The sequence below is a fragment of the Eretmochelys imbricata genome, chromosome 15 (assembly GCF_965152235.1).
Source record: "Eretmochelys imbricata isolate rEreImb1 chromosome 15, rEreImb1.hap1, whole genome shotgun sequence".
NCBI lineage: Eukaryota > Metazoa > Chordata > Testudines > Cheloniidae > Eretmochelys > Eretmochelys imbricata.
The window spans coordinates 2,733,106-2,753,181 of NC_135586.1; the positions used below are offsets into that span (position 1 = coordinate 2,733,106).

At 45.7% G+C, this 20,076-nt stretch overlaps 1 protein-coding gene across 1 annotated transcript; it reads right to left on the bottom strand.

Moving 5' to 3' along the window:
- Window positions 1-1,039: 1,039 nt before the first annotated feature.
- LOC144275842 (fish-egg lectin-like) lies at window positions 1,040-11,097 on the bottom strand. Its single transcript, XM_077835371.1, has 4 exons — window positions 11,046-11,097; window positions 7,186-7,413; window positions 5,438-5,777; window positions 1,040-1,184 (listed from the first exon to the last, which is right to left on the bottom strand). Exons 1-4 carry the CDS (start codon window positions 11,095-11,097, stop codon window positions 1,040-1,042), a joined length of 765 nt encoding a protein of 254 aa, XP_077691497.1.
- Between the last annotated feature and the right edge of the window lie 8,979 nt (window positions 11,098-20,076).

A 20,076-nucleotide genomic window follows, 5' to 3' on the forward strand; every position in this document is an offset into this window, starting at 1 on the left:
ACCTTCTGAAGTGGAGAGACTGAAATCAGGCTAACTGAGGGAGAACCTTGTAACACAGGTAGTTGGTGATGGTGAATTTTGCAGAAAGGCAGAGAAAAATTACCTAGTTGGGGTTACTTAAATTTTGTTTTTCTTTCTGGTTCTCTTGGAAGTTCTTCCTAAGCCCAGCTCAGTTTTGTGTGTTGCTAATACAATGGGCTCCATTAGAGTCATAAATATAAAGTCCAAAAGGGGGCAATTATGACCATCTAATCTGATTTCCTACATAACACAGGCCACAGATGTCATGCAGTGACTTTTGCATCACACCTAATAGCATGCAGTTGATACAAAGTATATCAGAGCATTTACAAAGACATCCAGTCTTGATTGAAAGACTCCCAAGTGATGGAGAATTTACCACATCCTTTGTTTCAGAGTAGCAGCCGTGTTAGTCTGTATTCGCAAAAAGAAAAGGAGGACTTGGAGCACCTTAGAGACTAACACATTTATTTGAGCATAAGCTTTTGTGAGCTACGGCTCACTTCATCAGATGTATTCTAAGGTGCCACTAGTACTCCTTTTCTTTTTGCACATCCTTTGTGGATCTGTTCGTATGGTTTACTTCCCTCATAGCTGAAAACACTGCCCTTTGTTTTCAGTTGGACCTTGCTTGTGTTCAGTTTCCAGCCACTGAATTTTATCGGAGTAGAAGTATGTGCGTCTGGGGGTTGGGGCAGCAGAGGCAGAGAAGGAGCAGGTAATGACGAACCTTCTTGGCTCTATTTTGTGGGACTCGATTTTACCCTTGGAACAAAAGCTTCAGACCACTGGATGGAGATGGTATGTAGAAAACCTGGACAAGGGAGTGGAGCAGTGCTTAGTTTGTAATGAAAGAGGTGCTGGGGCTGAAGCAATTTGTTATTTTCATCACTGACACGGCAAACCCAGAGGGGCCAGGGCTCAGCCCAGGCTGGTACAAATTAAGCACTGTGGGGGAGAGAGAAAGTTTAAATGGACACTGTTAATCACTGTGAGGCTGAGATGGAGGGAGTCTCATTTAGAGCCGGCATTTCATAATCTTCTCCTGGTCATTGGTAAGCCACAGCAGGCCCAGGTCATAGGACACATGTTTGCATTTGCAGAGGAAATTGGCCACCTGGGTCCAGGTGGTGCCGATGGGGTTGCTTTTAGTGATTCCATCCCTGAAAGGAAGGTTACAGTGGTGTTAATTCAGGTCTGCAAAGAGAAGGACTCTGCCTCTATCCCAGCCTGAGGAGAGCAGCTTCTCACTGCAGCCAGAGGGTAGCCCCAGCCATGTTTCTCCTTGCTGTCCACTCACAGCCCTGCATTGCAGCACCCATCCCCCTACATGAGTGTCTGGCTAGACCCTACTAAGATGGCAGGATCAGAGCTGAGCACTGCAAGCTTCATCTCCCTGCGGTGTGGGCTGAGGGCAGAGGGGCAGGGAACATCCTCTACCGGGAAACATTCCTGCTTCCAAACTGCACAGGGCCTTTCCTCTGTCTTGGCAGGTGACATGGAATCAAAGCCAGGAACAGAGCGGTATAGAGAACACCAAGGGAATCCCACAGCGCTGCAGAGGGAAATGCCAGAGCTCCCCCCAGGAATGGCAGTTCTCTCCCCTCCCCTGCTCCCACTCCATTCCAGTCTGGGAGTGTCTTCCTCCACTTGCCTGGGCCCAGCAAGGGGGACATTGAGTTCCTGTGCTTGGCTCCACAGGAACCCCTGCTGGCCAGGTAGAGCAATTGCAAACTAATCAGTAATAAGTCACCAGGACCAGATGGTATTCACTCAACAGTTCTGAAGGAACTCAAATGTGAAATTGCAGAACTAATAACTGTAGTTTGTAACCTGTCATTTAAATCAGTTTCTGTACCAGATGACGGGAGGATAGCTAATGTGAGGCCAATTTTTAAAAAGGGCTCCAGAGGTGATCCTGGCAATTACAGGTGGGTACGCCTGACTTCAGTACCAAGCAAACTGGTTGAAAACCGAGTAAAGAACAAAATTGTCAGACACATAGATGAACGTAATTTGTTGAGGAAGAGTCAGCATGGTTTTTGTAAAGGGAAATTATGCCTCCCCAATCTACTAGAACTCTTTGAGGGGGTCAAAAAGCATGTGGATAAGGGGGATCCAGTGGATATAGAAAGCCTTTGACAAGGTCCGTCACCAAAGGCTCTTAAGCAAAGTAAGCTGTCATGGGATAAGAAGGAAGGTCCTCCCATGGTTTGGTAACTGGTTAAAAGATAGGAAACAAAGGGTAGGAATAAATGGTCAGTTTTCAGAATGGAGAGAGGTAAATAATGGTGTCCCCCGAGGGTCTGTACTGGGACCAGTCCTATTCAACATATTCGTAAATGATCTGGGAAAGGGGGTAAACAGTGAGGTGGCAAAATTTGCAGATGATACAAAACGTCTCAAGATAGTTAAGTCCCAGGCAGACTGCGAAGAGCTACAAAAGGATCTCACAAAACGGGGTGACTGGGCAACAAAACGGCAGATGAAATTCAATGTTGATAAATGGAAAGTAATGCACATTGGAAAACATAATCCCAACTATACATATAAAATGATGGGGTCTAAATTAGCTTTTACTACTCAAGAAAGAGATCTTGGAGTCATTAGATAGTCATTTCTCTGAAAACATCCACTCACTTGGCTTAACTGTGAAATCTTCGGTGAGCTTAAACTCAAAAAGGAAGCTTACAAGAGGTGGAAATTTGGACAGATGACTGGGGAGGAGTGTAAAAATATTGCTAGAGCATGCAGGAGTGAAATCAGGAAGGCGAAGGCACAACTGGAGTTGCAGCTAGCAAGGGATGTGAAGGGTAACAAGTGGGTTTCTACAGGTATGTTAGCAACAAGAATAAAGTCAGGGAAAGTGAGGGACCCTTACTGAATGGGGGAGGCAACATAATGACAGATGACGTGGAAAAAGCTGAAGTACTCGATGCTTTTTTTGACTCGGTCTTCACAGAAAAGGTCAGCTCCCAGGCTGCTGAACTGGGCAACACAGTATGGGGAGGAGGTGAGCAGCCCTCAGTGGTGAAGGAACAGGTTAAGGACTATTTAGAAAAGCTGGACAAGCACAAGTCCATGGGTCCAGATCTAATGCATCCAAGGGTACTGAGGGAGTTGCCTGATGTGATTGCAGACCAATTGGCCATTATCTTTGAAAATTCATGGCGATCGGGAGAAGTCCCCGATGACTGGAAAAAGGCAAATATAGTGCCCATATTTAAAAAAGGGAAGAAAGAGAACCCAGGGAACTACAGACCGGTCAGCCTCATTTCAGCCCCTGGCAAAATCATGGAGCAGGTCCTCAAGGAATCCATTTTGAAGCACTTGGGGGAGAGGAAGGTGATCAGGAACAGTCAACATGGATTCACCAAGGGCAAGTCATGCCTGACCATCCTGATTGCCTTCTATGATGAGATAACTGGCTCTGTGGATATGGGGAAAGCAGTGGATGTGATATATCTTGACTTTAGCTAAGCTTTTGATACGGTTTCACACAGTATTCTTGCCAGCAAGTTAAAAAAGTATTGGATTGGATGGATGGACTATAAAGTGGATAGAAAGCTGACTAGATTGTCGGGCTCAATGGGTAGTGATCAATGGCTAGATGTCTAGTTGGCAGCTGGTATCAAGCGGAGTGCCCCAGGGGTCAGTCCTGGGCCCGGTTTTGTTCAACATTTTTATTAATGATCTGGATGATGGGATTAATTGCACACTCAGCAAGTTCGCAGATGACACTAAGGAGGGGGGAGAGGTTGATAAGACGGACAGTAGGGATAGGGTCCAGAGTGACCTAGACAAATTAGAGGATTGGGCCACAAGAAATCTGATGAGGTTCAACAACGACAAGCGCAGAGTCCTACACTTAGGAAGGAAGAATCCCATGCATCACTACAGTCTGGGGACCGACTGGCTAAGCAGCAGTTCTGCAGAAAAGGACCTGGGGATTACAATGGACGAGAAGCTGGATATGAGTCAGCAGTGTGCCCTCGTTGTAAAGAAGACCAACGGAGTGAAGTGATTATTCCCCTCTATTTGGCACTGGTGAGGCCACACCTGGAGTATTGCATTTGGTTTTGGTCCATCCACTACAGAAGGGATGTGGACAAATTGGAGAGAGTCCAGTGGAGGGCAACGAAAATGATTAGGGGGCTGGGGCACATGTCTTATGAGGAGAGGTTGAGGGAACTGGGCTTGTTTAATCTGGAGAAGAGAAGAGTGAGGGGGGATTTGATAGCAGCCTTCAACTACCTGGAGCAGGGTTCCAAAGAGGAGGGAGCTCGGCTGGTCTCAGTGGTGGCAGATGACAGAACAAGGAGCAATGGTCTCAAGTTGCAGTGGGGGAGATCTAGGTTGGATATTAGGAAACACTATTTCACTAGGAGGGTGGTGAAGCACTGGAATGAGTTACCTAGGGAGGTGGTGGAATCTCCGTCCTTAGAGGTTTTTAAGGCCGGGCTTGACAAAGCCTTGGCTGGGATGATTTAGTTGGTGTTGGTCCTGCTTTGAGCAGGGGCTTGGACTAGATGACCTGCTGAGATCTCTTCCAACCGTATTCTATTATTCTCAGTGTTATTTACTTCTCCTTATAACACAGAGACTAGGCGTCACCAAATGAAATGAATAGGCACTAGGTTTAAAACAAACAAAAGGAAGTATTTCTTCACACAACGCACAGTCAACCTGTGGAACTCCTTGCCAGAGGATGCTGTGAAGGCCAAGACTATAACTGGGTTAAAAAAAGAACTAGATAAATTCATGGAGGATAGGTCCATCAATGGCTATTAGCCAGAATAAGCAGAAATGGTGTTCCTATCCTCTGTTTGCCAGAAGTTGGGAAGGGGTAACAGGGGGGTGGATCATTTGATGATTCCCTGTTCTGTTCATTCCCTCTGGGGCACCTGGCATTGGCCACTGTACAAAGACAGGACACTGGGCTGGATGGACCTTTGGTCTGACCCAATATGGCCGTTCTTATGTTCTTAACCCTGGGCTGGAGGATGCTCCATCACTCTGTGGGGATGGCACACGCGCAGTCTGGGTGCGCAGAGGCACTGTGAGGGGCATGAGCAGGACTCCCTGTGCTACCTACAATATGCAGAGCTCAGGCTTCCAAGAGCCCCCAAGATAGCAGAACCTCTGCAGTGTGCCTCACAGCCCTTTTTGGTTCCCTGCTGGTTAGCATTGGAGTCCTCTCAATTAGGCAAGAGTGGGTGCCTCATTGTGAGGTCATTGGGATGCTGGAGAGCCCTGGAATCAGCTCATTAGGAAATTGGCCAACATCAGGCACCAGAGTGGCTTGCTCCGCAGCATCAGGCAACATCCTGTTCTCTCTACGCTCTTAGTGACGGGTATGAATGGCCCTGATCACTCATGGGAGAAATCCTCCCTCCTGTCTTCACCTTTACGGTACCTGCGATATATTTGTCCTGCACTGTTCACGCCGTAGACAGAGCCTTCGGTCCCGACCTCAATCATGGACAGCTTGCCGGGAATGTTCTGCCACCTGGATCCTGCACAAGAGTCCGGGGTGACAGCAAACCGGAAGTAGATATCATCAGCTGAGTTAACACCCCAGCAGCCCCACAAGCCACAGCTGTAGTACTTCAGACTTCCTGCAATATTGACCCAGGGCAAGGTGGAGGCATTGTTCACAGAGACGGCTGCTGGACGAGACAGACAGTAGATGCCACCATTCATGCTGACACCAGCGACGAACATGTCTCCACCCGCGTCAATTTGCTTGAGCAGCCCTAAAAACAAACAAGGGTAAAACAATGTTCAGAGGAAAGAGCAGGGCTGGAGCAGCATGGAGAAAATAAGGACGTAAACCACCTATTGAGAACTCAGCAAGAAATATAACTAGAGACCAGGGGTGAGAGGAGAAAGAGAAATCAGTCAGAGAACTGCGGTCTAGTGTTTGGAGCACTAGCCTGAGAATCAGAATTCCTGGGTTTGGTTGCCAGTCCTCTCCCAACTTGCTTAATGGCCCTTGGAAAGTCACTTAGGGCAAAAAGGGCCTGATTTTAAGAGCACCGAGAGCAACCATTGACACCAGTGGGAGTCATCACTGCTTAGCACCGCTGGAAATCAGGACGTCTTAGTCAGGTGCTAACATTTGTGCACTCCGGTTTGGAAACATGGATGTTACTTTCTCAGTGTCCGGAATATGGGGCCAGTAAATGTTCCCGCCTCACAGGGGGCTTGTGAGTGTCGGGGCGTGTGTACACACTCTATTGCACCAGTTTAAATTTCCCTAATTTAATTCAACTGCTGTGGGGACATTTAGTTTGCTTTAAGAGGATCTGATTTCGGTTTACCTTAAGTTGATTAGGCCTTGTCTACACAAGAAGGTTGCACTGCTTTAACCAATGGTGTGAATTTAAACTGATTTATGAAGCCAGTGTAAACCCCTGTAGTACAATGCCCCTAAGATTTCAGGACTGTCACCTATCAGTGTGTCACTCTGAAGCATAGAACGTCTAGACTCCACAGAGTACGTGGTCCAACTGCCACACCTGTGTGATAGCCTGGGCCTTCATCTACTAGCACCGGTCTGCAGGTGCTTATACCCAGAGGATATGCTGGTAAAAGGCACCTTTATACTGATATAACCCCAAGTGTAGAAAGTTATATGGATGTAGCTATTTTGGTAGAAAAATCACACTCCTAGGCAACATGGTCAAACTGTGTACAAATCATGTGTAGACAGCCCTGTGTGAACATTCTGATTTCAGTTTAAGGACTGGACTATGCGTGTTTTTGTACTGCTTTTTATCAGTCTGGAAACACATAGAATGAAATCAATGCCACCCCACAGTGAAAACACAATGAGACCAGTAACAAGGTGCTCGTATCAGCATAGCTTATTTCACTACATTTCCCCAAATAATCTATACGGACATAAGCACCTTCCTACCTGTGCAATGGCATCCACACTCGGGGGTTGCACCAATTCAACTAGATCAGCTTCCCTATAGAGTTGATGGTACAAAACCGGTACCAATGTAACTATATAGGCAAGCTGTAGTCAGATCCGAAGAGTGGCCTATCTGGCGGGAATTGTGTCAACAGCCTGGGGTAGGAGTTTGGCACTGGGCACAGGATCCTAACAGAGGCTCTTTTTGTCGTCCACACGACATAGCAAAGCTCATACGTTACCTGTGACCTTTTGCCAGCTTCCTCCCACCAGCTTGTAGATGTTGTTGTTCTTGTTCACACCCCAGACTCCAGCCGGACCAACCGTGACGTGTTTCAAGGAGCCCGGCAGCTGGACCCAGCTGTCTCCATACAGAGTGTAAACATTGCCTGCGGTGTTCACTCCAAACACCTGCCCATTACTGGCATCAATCTGCTTTAATGACCCCGGCATCTCCATGCAGTCCAGAGCTGAAAAGCATACGGAGAATGTTCATGCACGTGGACTTGTTAGCAAGCAGGAGAAATAGTCACAAAAGAGAGAGAGCTTGGGGTCTGGGTGGCTGTGGATATAGAGACCTTTGCTTACATGTCCCTCACTGGTCTGAATCCAGAATAGGAGGGTGGTGGCCCAGTGTTCTTACCACCTAATATGTGCTTGGAGGCCCGTGTGAAATGATTTTGGGGGTCCCATTCTAGTTCCCAAAGTATTAGAATAGCAGCGGGAGCTAATTGGCTCTGTGTTGCCCCCCACAACAGAAAGGCCAAGGGTTATCTCAACCACAGAGCCGGAGCTCCAGTCTGACCTGTCTCAGGTGGTCTCTCCTGGTCAGAGCTGACCCGCATTACGGGGGAGGCTTCCCCTGCCCCTGCCCCTGCCCCTGCCCCTGCCCCTGCCCAGACAGCACTGGGGATTAACAGAGGGCTTATGGCTCCAGAGCTGGGGATCTTTCACCAGAGCTGATGTCACATAAACAAATGCTCAGGCTTCCAGATGGAAAAGGCCCTCTTGCTTCTGTTGGGATTTCTATTCAGTTCCTATAGGATACATCCCCGAGGGAGAACAATCCAAAGAGCTACCCAGGAAGTTGTGTAGGTCAGTTATGGGGTCACAAGAGCAGATATCCGTTCTGGGAGCATTTTCCATAACACCTTTTTTGGAAGTGAGGGGGGCTCTTCCATTCTGCTCCATATGGAAACCTCCTGTGTTGCTCAGGAAGGTCTCAAACTGTACCCAAGAAGAAGCTGCCTGCAGTTTAAACATTCACAGCAGCTGCAGGCGGACCCAGTTTCATATATTCATCGATTCCAAGGCCAGAAGGAACCATTGTGATCATCTAGTCTCATCTCCTGTATCATACAGGCCAGAGAACTGCCCCAAAATAATCCCTAGAGCAGAGCTTTTAGAATAATATCCAATCTTGATTTTAAAATGGTCAGTGACGGAAAATCCACCACGCCCCCAGGGGAAATTGTTCCAATGAATAATTACCATCCCTGTTAATTCTCCTAGATTGAAGAGTCCATTATCCAATATTTGTTCCCCATGTAGGTACTAATCAAGTCACCCCTTAAACTTCTTTCGGTGAGCTAAATAGACTGCCAGTGCCTGTGAGCCGGTGCGGGGGATCCAGGCCCTGCGAGCCGGTGCGGGGGATGCTGCCTCGGCAGGGTGGGAGGGAGTCTCAGAGCTGGGCTACTCAGTGTGCGCTTTTTTCCCCACAGGGAAGGAGCCCCATTTCTGTGGGGGGTCCCTGGTGAAGGAGCCATGGGTCATCAGCACGCACTGGTGCTTCTCCGGCTGGTGGTGGCTGAGAGCTAGCATCAGCCACTTGGAGGGGCACTGGAGCGGGGGGGGACAATGGTGCCTTGTCTAAGGACGGCTCTGGATCTGCTGGATTCTGACTGGCTTACCGAGCAGCTAGCTGGTGCCTTTCAGCCAATCAGGGCCAGCGCTAGGATCATCACCGTCCCGCTCCTTCTCACAGCCCCGGGGCAGCAAGGCTGGGGTCAGCGAGGGGCCAGGGAGCAGGCTTGGGCCTGCCTGCATGTGGCGGGGGTGCTGCAGCGCCCACAGGACCCTGGCAGCTGGTGGTGTCTGGGCAGCAGGAAAAAGGAGCCCATGGCTTTGTCCCCCTTCACCCCCGACCTCTCCACCTGCAGGCTGGGCAGCACCATGCTCTGTACCCATGGGCCCGGCCTCCTGCCCCACCCTGTGTGTCAGGGCTTCTGTCAGCCCCAGCGCGTGAGATCTTTGGGCAGGGGGAGCCCAACGGGCTCATGCTCTGGGGCACTGTCTGCAGTTCTGGTCTCCCATGTTTAAGAAAGATGAATTCAACTGAAAACAGGTGCAGAGAAGGGCTACTAGGTTGATCGAAGGAATGGAGAACCTACCTTATGAGAGGAGACTCAAAGAGCTTGGTTTGTTTAGTCTAACCAAAAGAAGGCTATATGATTGCTCTCTATAAATACATCAGAGAGATAAACCAGGAGGGAGAGGAGTTATTTAAGTTAAGTGCCAATGTGGGCCTTGGAACAAATGGATACAAACTGGCCATCAACAAGTTTAGGCTTGAAATTAGGTGAACATTTCTGACCATGAGAGGAGTGAAGTTCTGGAGCAGCCTCCCAAGAGCAACAATGGGGTCAAAAATCAAAACTGGCTTCAAGACTGAGCTTGACAAGTTTATGGAGGGGATGGTATGACAGGACTGCCTACGATGGTGTATGGCCCATCGGCGACTGCCTGTAGCAAAAATCCCCAACGACTGCAGATGGGACACTAGTTGGGGAGGGCTCTGAGTTACTACAGAGAATTCTCTCCCAGGTTTCTTCCTGGTGGATCTTGCCCACATGCTCAGGGTCTAACTGATCACCATATTAGTGGTCAGGAAGGAATTTTCCCTCAGCTCAGACTGGTTGAGACCCTGGTGGTTTTTCGCTTCCTCTGCAGCATGGGGCATGGGTCACGTGCATGTTTAAACTAATGTAAATGGTGAATTCTCTGTAAATTGAAGTCTTTAAACCATAATTTGAGGACTTCAGGAACTCAGCCAGAGCTCAGGAGTGGGTGGGTGAGGATCTGTGTCCTGCAATGAGCAGGAGGTCAGACTAGATGATCACGATGGTCCCTTGTGACTTCAGTAAGCGTATCTGAGTAAGAATAGACATTACAATTTTAAACCCAACCAGTGTCCCATAAGTGACTTGCCACAAGATGTCAGAACACGTTAGTATTAGAGCTGAGTGGGTCTAATATTTATTTAATTTTCTTTCTAGATATAGGAATTAGATCAAGTGCTCCTGTCAGAGATTTCTAAGTTATTATCTGCAAAAAAAAATTAGAGTTGTCAGTTGCCTAAGTAGCCCCGGGAATCATGGTTAAAGTCCACAAAAATTGTGCAGTACTTTGCATTTATCAACATATAGAAGTCAAACTACACCTATGGACTGAGCCTGGGGGCAGGGCTGGGAAGCCGAGACCAAGCAGGTGGGAGCAGGTAGCATGGCTCAGTCAGGGCACAGAGAGCTCCTGCAGAATGGACGGGCAACAGACAACTCAGTGAGACCCTTTAAAAAACCAGATGATCAGGGTTTATGTTACTGTCATTGGTGCAGACTGCAGGGGCCAGAATGTGCGAAGGGCAGGCCATGCGCAGAGGAAAATCTGGTCCCCAACCCATGAGCATCTGTCAGACAGTCATAGACTATCAGGGTTGGAAGGGACCTCAGGAGGTCATCTAGTCCAACCCCTGCTCAAAGCAGGACCAATCCCCAAACTCCCCAATCAGCCCCTTCAAGAATTGAACTCATAATGCTGGGTTTAGCAGGCCAATGCTCAAACCACTGAGCTACCCCTCCCCCCGAAAAATGATTGGCAGAAGCCACTTGGTCAAAGAAATCTGATGCTCCAGAGGAGGTCTGAACTCACAACCTCGTCATCACTGCTCTATAAATATTGTGTGTTAACCCATTGGACCACAGAATTGGCTGAAAACGATTCCCGCAAAGGCGGCAGTGAATCCGCACTCAGTGCTGCACTGGGGCTGACGGGCCCGCACAGCCGTCTGCAAACACTCTCCACGAATCACTGTCCCACGCACCTGAGCCCCCTGCAAGCAGGGACAGGAGCAGCAGGAACCCCAAGAGCACCATCGTCTCAGCACGCCTTCAGCAATATGAGCTCTCCCAGCGGCTGCGGTGGGGCAGTCCAGGGGCTTTTATAGCTCAAGCGCAGCTGCAGACTGAGCAACCTTCCCTCCCTGGGGGTCTCCCCGACATCCTCAACAAGGAAATAGGGAAATTTTTACTTGGCAACACTACACCCTGGAGCAAAGGCTGTTGATCAACTTTATGGGTTTCCTCATAGCAGCTCTGACACTTGATCCCTTGCATGCCAGCCAGCCCGGCAGGTATTGTGTTCTCTAGGTGAGCACTTGGCTGGCCTCCGGGTAATGGAGGGGTTTAAGGATTAAGTGTTTCCCCCTACCACACCCATTCGGATTGCTGTGGTTAACATATGGAAGGCAGCCTTCTCCCAGTGACCTTGCAAATGTTTGTCTTAGGGGGTAGATACACAGGGTGAACTCAGAAATCACAGGAGACTAGATCTCCGCACACAAGGTACAGTCAGGGAATCAGCCTCTACTTCTCTCTGGGTCTTTTAGCTCCTCAGGTAAGTGGCGTGTGAACTGGCCCCAGGGTTTTTTCACCCCTGTATGAGCTGTGATCCAGGGAAGGATCACAGGGAAGGAGCTGTTATAGAGCCTCAATGTCTCAGAGCCTCAATGGCCTGCCCCACCACCAGGCATTCCTCAGTCACTGCATCGGTTCATGCCAAAGGCAGCTGCTTTCTGCTCAGGTATAAATGGGGGCTCCCTGACCTCTAACTCTTGCAAGAGCCCAGCCCCCTTTCTCTGTTCCGAGGCATCCATCTACAGGAAAAACCCTTTATTTATGTCTGGGCTAAATGGTGCTGGGGTGCTACAGAGGATCTGCCTTATCTCCCCAATGAGTCCAAAAAGACAGGAAACAAAGGGTAGGAATAAGTGGCCCATTTTCAGAATGGAGAGAAATAAATAGAGGTGTCCCCGGAGGGGCTCGGATTGGTCTGGGACCAGCGCTCTTCAACATATTGATAAATGATCTACAAAAAGTGGTAATAAGTGAGGTGGCAAAGTTTGCAGATGATACAAAATTACTCAAGATAGTTAAGTCCAAGACAGACTGCGAAGAGTTACAAAGGGACCTCACAAAATTGAGTGACTTGGCAACAAAATGGCAGATGAAATTCAGTGTTAAATGCAAAGTAATGCACATGACAAAATATAATCCCCACTATACATACCAAATGATGGTGCCTAAAATAGCTGTTACCCATCAAGAAAGAGATCTTGGAGTCATTTGCAGTACTCCGGAAGCACTATGAATGAATTTCTGTTCATAGAAAGCAACAGTTTATTTGCTGAGAGATTTGATTCAGTTCCTAACAGCCAGAAGTTTTCTGTTGAAAAAGGATCCACTGACTTTGCTTTAGAAAGTCCCAGCGTGGATAGTCTAGCGAAGGTGTCAGATGGAGTAAAAATTGTTAGAAAGGTTGCAAAAAGAAAAGGAGTACTTGTGGCACCTTAGAGACTAACCAATTTATTTGAGCATGAGCTTTCGTGAGCTATAGCTCACTTCATCGGATGCATACTGTGGAAACTGCAGCAGACTTTATATATACACAGAGAATATGAAACAATACCTCCTCCCACCCCACTGTCCTGCTGGTAATAGCTTATCTAAAGTGATCAACAGGTTAGGCCATTTCCAGCACAAATCCAGGTTTTCTCACCCTCCACCCCCCCACACAAATTGGTGGAGGGTGAGAAAACCTGGATTTGTGCTGGAAATGGCCTAACCTGTTGATCACTTTAGATAAGCTATTACCAGCAGGACAGTGGGGTGGGAGGAGGTATTGTTTCATATTCTCTGTGTATATATAAAGTCTGCTGCAGTTTCCACGGTATGCATCCGATGAAGTGAGCTATAGCTCACGAAAGCTCATGCTCAAATAAATTGGTTAGTCTCTAAGGTGCCACAAGTACTCCTTTTGTTTTTGCGAATACAGACTAACACGGCTGTTACTCTGAAACCTGTCATTAGAAAGGTTGAACAGCCTTCTAACCAAGAGGCTGTGCTAGGCCAGCCTTCTGGGGACGCTATGTTGTTGGAACATGAATGTCTCCATGCTGATTCTTTAAGTAAGCAGTCTGTGACTCAGGTACTGAGGAAAGATTTGGTTGCTGTTTTTTAAGAGCAGAACAGTCTTATCACTGAACCCTCAAGGATGCAGGGGATGGCAGGCAACTCTCATCTCTAGACACTTTGGATATGTCTTGTAGTCTCTTAGTGGACTTGACATCTGATTCTGTGTGGAAGCAGACGTTGGTAATGGAAGGATAAAAGAACCTTGAGTCTAACTTGCTAGTGAAAATGGATGGTATCTCTTTAAGACAGAGTCCAGCCTTGGAATTGGTAACTGAAGGACATAAATTCACTCCGTGTAGAGGTCAAGCACAGGAGTTTATTACTTACAGCACTGACGGAGTGTCACCTTGCTTATTAGGCTCAGAGACACTGTCAGTCGATTACAATGGAATATGTGGATTTTCCATGGGCAGGCTGACGGGGTAAGCAGTCCCACACCCCCGGATAGGTCCAGCAGCAAGACGTGATAGCACAGTAGCCAATGGTCAAAGGTTACATAATGTCTCCGCCCATGGTCTCAAGTTAATAAATTAACATCTAACATTGAAATACATTTAATAAATGTATTAGTATAAAATACATGTTGAATTCTGATTTGGGGTCCATAGGAATGAAGAAGCTCCTTTGATTGTTCAACAGGTACATTCCTAGGGTTTAAAGCAAAGAAACAGTAAAAGTATATGGCAATAAAGATTGCTTTTTAAGTTGCTTATTTGTGTTTTAAGGCAGGCATTGGTTCCTGGGAAAGGGAGGTGGGAGGAGGCCACATTTTATATTGATATGTTCCAACCTTCATAAACTCAAGGTTGGATGTGTGGGAAGAACATCTCCCTACAGAAGGAACTAACACAACAGAAACAGGGCTTCTTTGTTCTATTTGCAACTTTGAATAAGACACAATTATTGCCCTAAACATCTGGAGTTTTACTGATCAGGCATATTTTAGCAAAAGCAAGGTTATCTTTTGGTTATTCTTCTGTCTCTTAGCTAATCACTATTTGCTAGGCCTCTGACCTCTTGGCCAAACTCTGGCCTTTGGGCCCGTACACAAATCCATATACCAGGTTATTACATCAGCAATGGATTTTAATCCTTCAGTAACAGTTAAGAATCTGAGAACTATAAACAAGCTAGTGTCTGTGTTGATGCAAAGTACCTGACTGACTAGGGGAGAGAAAGACTTGCCCAGCAGGGAAGACATACCTAACCATCCAATGGATTCTGTTACACAAGAGAGCTCAGATTTTTGACCTTACAGGACAGGGAGAAAGGAAAAATGTTGTCCTACAAATGGAAGCCACAGGTTGAAATGCCAAAACCCCGAGGGTATTGAGCCGAAGACGTGGAATGACAAAAATGCTTGTAAATGTACACTTGTAATCGATTTGATGTTAATGCGAATGTTAACTCTTGTGACGAATGCGTTGCTGATACCAAAACCTGTAAAAATGTACAATGTGCCTCATCTTTTGGAAAACGCTTGACCATGTTGGGAGTGACACATAAGAACACACATGATGTTAAAAGGCCTCGTGACACTGATGTTTCACAGTTAGTGCCTGTAACCAGTCTTGGAACTTTTCATAACAGAAAAGACATTACACACCTGATGTGCTGTATGAAAAGGGAACCTGAGGCACACTACCATATTGCTTTCATGGCTAAATGCCAAGATTCCTACACTATGGAGAACAGTAATAGCTACATTGACTTGATGGTAATTGGGTTCCAGACATTTGCTGGAGCTTGTATGGATAAATTAACTATTTTCATTAGCTCATGGAAAGATCACATAAGACATACAGGAAATATGCTGCAAGAGCAGATCCAATCCACTATTGGTCTAACCAAGTTTTACCTTGGGTTTGTAAAGGAATTCAATAATAAATTTTTACTTCCATAATGAACCTAACAAAGAAAAAGCCTGTTGTAATCAAACATGATTTTGATGAACCGTTTCTGTTATACACTGATACTTCTAATATTGGGTTCGAAGCTGGAGTAATACAGAAACAAGAATGGGAAGTTCCTATGATGCATTCAGCAGTGTCTGGAACACCCTTTCCTGCATCACTTTTGCATTCGGTGTGTGATGTTATCTGATTAAAATATGACCATGTAGATCATTGTTGCTACCAATTGTTCTATAATTGCAACAAATCTTGTACAAAATGTGGCATGTAAGATGTCTATGGAAAGGTTATGATTCACTGAATACGATTGTGCTATTTGTATGCATGTATCACTTTTGTATCTGAAGTTATGAGTATTGGCTCTATACCAGCACTCCCAGCTATCTTTGAGACACCACTGACTTCCTGAGGAAACTACAATCCATCGGTGATCTTCCAGAAAACACCATCCTGGCCACGATGGATGTAGAAGCCCTCTACACCAACATTCCACACAAAGATGGACTACAAGCCATCAGGAACAGTATCCCCGATAATGTCACGGCAAACCTGGTGGCTGAACTTTGTGACTTTGTCCTCACCCATAACTATTTCACATTTGGGGACAATGTATACCTTCAGATCAGCGGCACTGCTATGGGTACCCGCATGGCCCCACAGTATGCCAACATTTTTATGGCTGACTTAGAACAACGCTTCCTCAGCTCTCGTCCCCTAACGCCCCTACTCTACTTGCACTATATTGATGACATCTTCATCATCTGGACCCATGGAAAAGAAGCCCTTGAGGAATTCCACCATGATTTCAACAATTTCCATCCCACCATCAACATCAGCCTGGACCAGTCCACACAAGAGATCCACTTCCTGGACACTACGGTGCTAATAAGCGATGGTCACATAAACACCACCATATACCAGAAACCTACTGACCGCTATGCCTACCTACATGCCTCCAGCTTTCATCCAGACCACACCACACGATCCATTGTCTACAGCCAAGCTCTACGATACAACCGCATTTGCTCCAACCCCTCAGACAGAGACAAACACCTACAAGATCTCTATCAAGCATTCTTACAACTACAATACCCACCTGCTGAAGTGAAGAAACAGATTGACAGAGTCAGAAGAGTACCCAGAAGTCACCTACTACAGGACAGGCTCAACAAAGAAAATAACAGAACGCCACTAGCCATCACCTTCAGCCCCCAACTAAAACCTCTCCAACTCATCATCAAGGATCTACAACCTATCCTGAAGGATGACCCAACACTCTCACAAATCTTTGGAGACAGGCCAGTCCTTGCTTACAGACAGCCCCCCAACCTGAAGCAAATACTCACCAGCAACCACACACCACACAACAGAACCACTAACCCAGGAACCTATCCTTGCAACAAAGCCCATTGCCAACTGTGTCCACATATCTATTCAGGGGACACCATCATAGGGCCTAATCACATCAGCCACACTATCAGAGGCTTGTTCACCTGCTCATCTACAATGTGATATATGCCATCATGTGCCAGCAATGCCCCTCTGCCATGTACATTGGCCAAACTGGACAGTCTCTACGTAAAAGAATAAATGGACACAAATCAGATGTCAAGAATTATAACATTCAAAAACCAGTCGTAGAGCACTTCAGTCTCTCTGGTCACTCGATTACAGACTTAAAAATTGCAATTCTTCAACAAAAAAACTTCAAAAACAGACTCCAACAAGAGACTGCTGAATTGGAATTAATTTGCAAACTGGATACAATTAACTTAGGCTTGAATAGAGACTGGGAGTGGATGGGTCATTACACAAAGTAAAACTATTTCCCCATGTTTATTCCCCCCCTCCATCCCCCACTGTTCCTCAGACATTCTTGTCAACTGCTGGAAATGGCCCACCTTGATTATCACTACAAAAGGCTTTTTCCCCCTCCGCTCTCAAGCTAGTAATAGCTCACCTTACCTGATCACTCTCGTTACAGCGTGTATGGTAACACCCATTGTTTCATGTTCTCTGTGTATAGAAATCTCCCCACTGTATTTTCCACTGAATGCATCCGATGAAGTGAGCTGTAGCTTACGAAAGCTTATGCTCAAATAAATTTGTTAGTCTCTAAGGTGCCACAAGTCCTCCTTTTCTTTTTGCGAATACAGACTAACACGGCTGCTACTCTGAAACCAGCTCTATACCTGTATTTCTAATGTTTGCTTCCAGGAAACACCAAAAAGGTATTTAGCCAGCACATTGTGAAGGGACTATTCAAATAAATTTGTTAGTCTCTAAGGTGTCACAAGTACTCCTTTTCTTTATTCAAATTAAGTGGCTCATAAGAAGGACACTTAACTCACAATGGAAGACACCCATCTACACTGAATGGTCATCCTGTGAACGTTCTGTCTGTGGTATAGGTAATGGCTTCTTCTGTGATTAAGCAAAATCATGCATGGACATGTGACTTACCCATGTTTCAGAGTAACAGCCGTGTTAGTCTGTATTCGCAAAAAGAAAAGGAGTACTTGTGGCACCTAAGGTGCCACAAGTACTCCTTTTCTTTTGACTTACCCATGTGACTCCAAAATTCCAACTCTCCTGTAATTTTCCATTAGCTGTGCTGAGGGCTTTGTTTGAAACCATGAATTTCCATCCACATGGCAGAAGCTATAAAAGGAGCTGGAAACATCTCCATTTTGCCTTTTTCCTGCTCAAACCGCTGGACTATGGACTTATACTAATGGGAGCATCTAACCAAGGGGCTGAAGACCTTCCAATGATTTGGAAGCAACCAGCAATTTGACTTAAGACAGCAGTTTATTCCATCACTGCTGAACCAAGAACTTTGCAATTATTGTGTGTATTTGATTTCTTTAACCAATTTTAACTCACTTTCTTTCTTTCTTTCTTTCTTTCTTTCTATAAATAAACGTTTAGATTTTAGATACTAAAGGATTGGCAACAGCGTGATTATTGGGTAAGATCTGAGTTATATATTGACCTGAGTGTGTGGCTGGTCCTTTGGGATCAGAAGAACCTTTTGTTTTGTTTTAAAGAACCACTCATCTTTAAGTCTAGTGTCTGCGTGTTGAATCTAGGACTGGGATACCTAAGGAAACTGCTTCCCTGACTTCTTGCTAGCCAGTGTGGTGAGACAGAAGTTTACTTTTGTTGCTGGTTTGGTGTATCTTATGGAAGAAAACCACCAGTTTTGGGGTGTGTCTGCCATATTTCTCAGCAGTTTGTCCTGAATTTGGTATTCTCAGTTGTGACCCATAAAGGCACAGTTACAGAAGGGATCCTTACTGTTACAAAGAACATATGTAAGACAGTTTACAAACCTTATGTTTTTAAGACCCCATGTGCTCTGTCGTACTTACTTTAAAAACTAACTAAGCAATGCATATACTTGTATTGATGTCATGGCCCCACTGAACTGTATATCAAAACTAATGTGGCCCTATACATGTCACGGATTGTATCTCAGGTATATGCCTCAAATTACTTCTGAGTACAGGTTTGGCAGCAGTAAGTACAGTGAGATGCAGCAATTAGAGGTTTGTACTCACAATTCCAGGCTATGTGGAGTTAAACATGTCTTAGCACATATTCATCTGATGGTTTGATTATTGATATAATTGATATTTCCATGTAGCATCACAATAAGTGGCCGACCTTTCCACTTGTTTTCTCGACCACACAACACAAATACGCATCAATAACCTACAACAGGTGTTGAAAGAATAGCTAACATTTCAAAAACATCTGAGGAATCAGTCCAGTCACCTTCCATGTTTACAACAATTTCAATTTATCTCATCACCCAGCCATCTTCCTAGCATCAGGTTACGAAATGAAGTGTCATACAAACCCATTTTCTTACTTTGGCCTCCAGTCTCTGTGGGTAAGTACAAATCTTACTAGAAAATAAAAATTAACGGATATTACATGTATGGTAACACAATTACTTTTTCCTCTGTTTGACCATCATGAATGCTGCCATTCTTACCCGGAAACTTTTAACATGCTTCATAAATGGAAGTTTGTTAACAAACGGTTTAAAAATAAATGTGTGGCAAGCATTATCTTTGAGAAACCATTCTTTGTCTTCACCATCCCCCATAAGCATGTCATCAACATCACTTGGATCACTGCTTGCAACTTCTGCCACTACACACTCCTCTTCTTCCATGCCTGTGACCTCCCCCTTGATCACTTGGCTGTCATGAGGCTGGCGAGATACATTGCCTCCCGTCTCTCCAATCTCTTCTGAGACAAGTGTTTTCTCACTGTCACCCACAGCAGTTTCCATTTCCATGTTTTCCTGTGATCTGTTTTCAGGGCCTGATGTTGGAGGCTCTTTAAATAGTTTTAAGAGGGAGATATTGTACATAGATCCTTAAAGATTTCCTGAGATGGTTTCCAATTTAACTCTTTTACCCTCGACAGTGGTCACTTTGAGTGGTCCACAATAGGTAGGTTGCAGCGGCCCTCCCTTTCTTGTTTTCCTTCTCGCATTCAGTAACATGACACTGTCCCCAACCTCCAATGTTAGTTTCCCATGTTTACAAGTCTTACTTTTGGCATGTTGTATTTGTGGGTTTTCTTGTGCTTTAGAAATATCACTAAGAGCCAGTTCAATGTCAACATCATTTCTACATTTCAAATATATGCTGCACTCTTTGTAGTATTCTTCATTGAGCTCCTCGAAATCTGTTAGCTTGGTAAACAAATGGAGAAGGAGTTATGTTTGTAAAATGAACAGTCACAGAATAACATGTGCATCTGAAAGGTGATGGTTCTTAAAGACACTTACAGTGTAATTGTCTGAAACTTGGTCTGGGAATGTTGCTTCAAAGCCATACAGAAGTTGAAAGGGTGACATTTTGGTTATTGTGTTTGGTTTTGATCGCAACGAAAATAAAATGTCACCAAGAAATTAATCCCAATTACTCCCAGTGTCATCAACCAACTT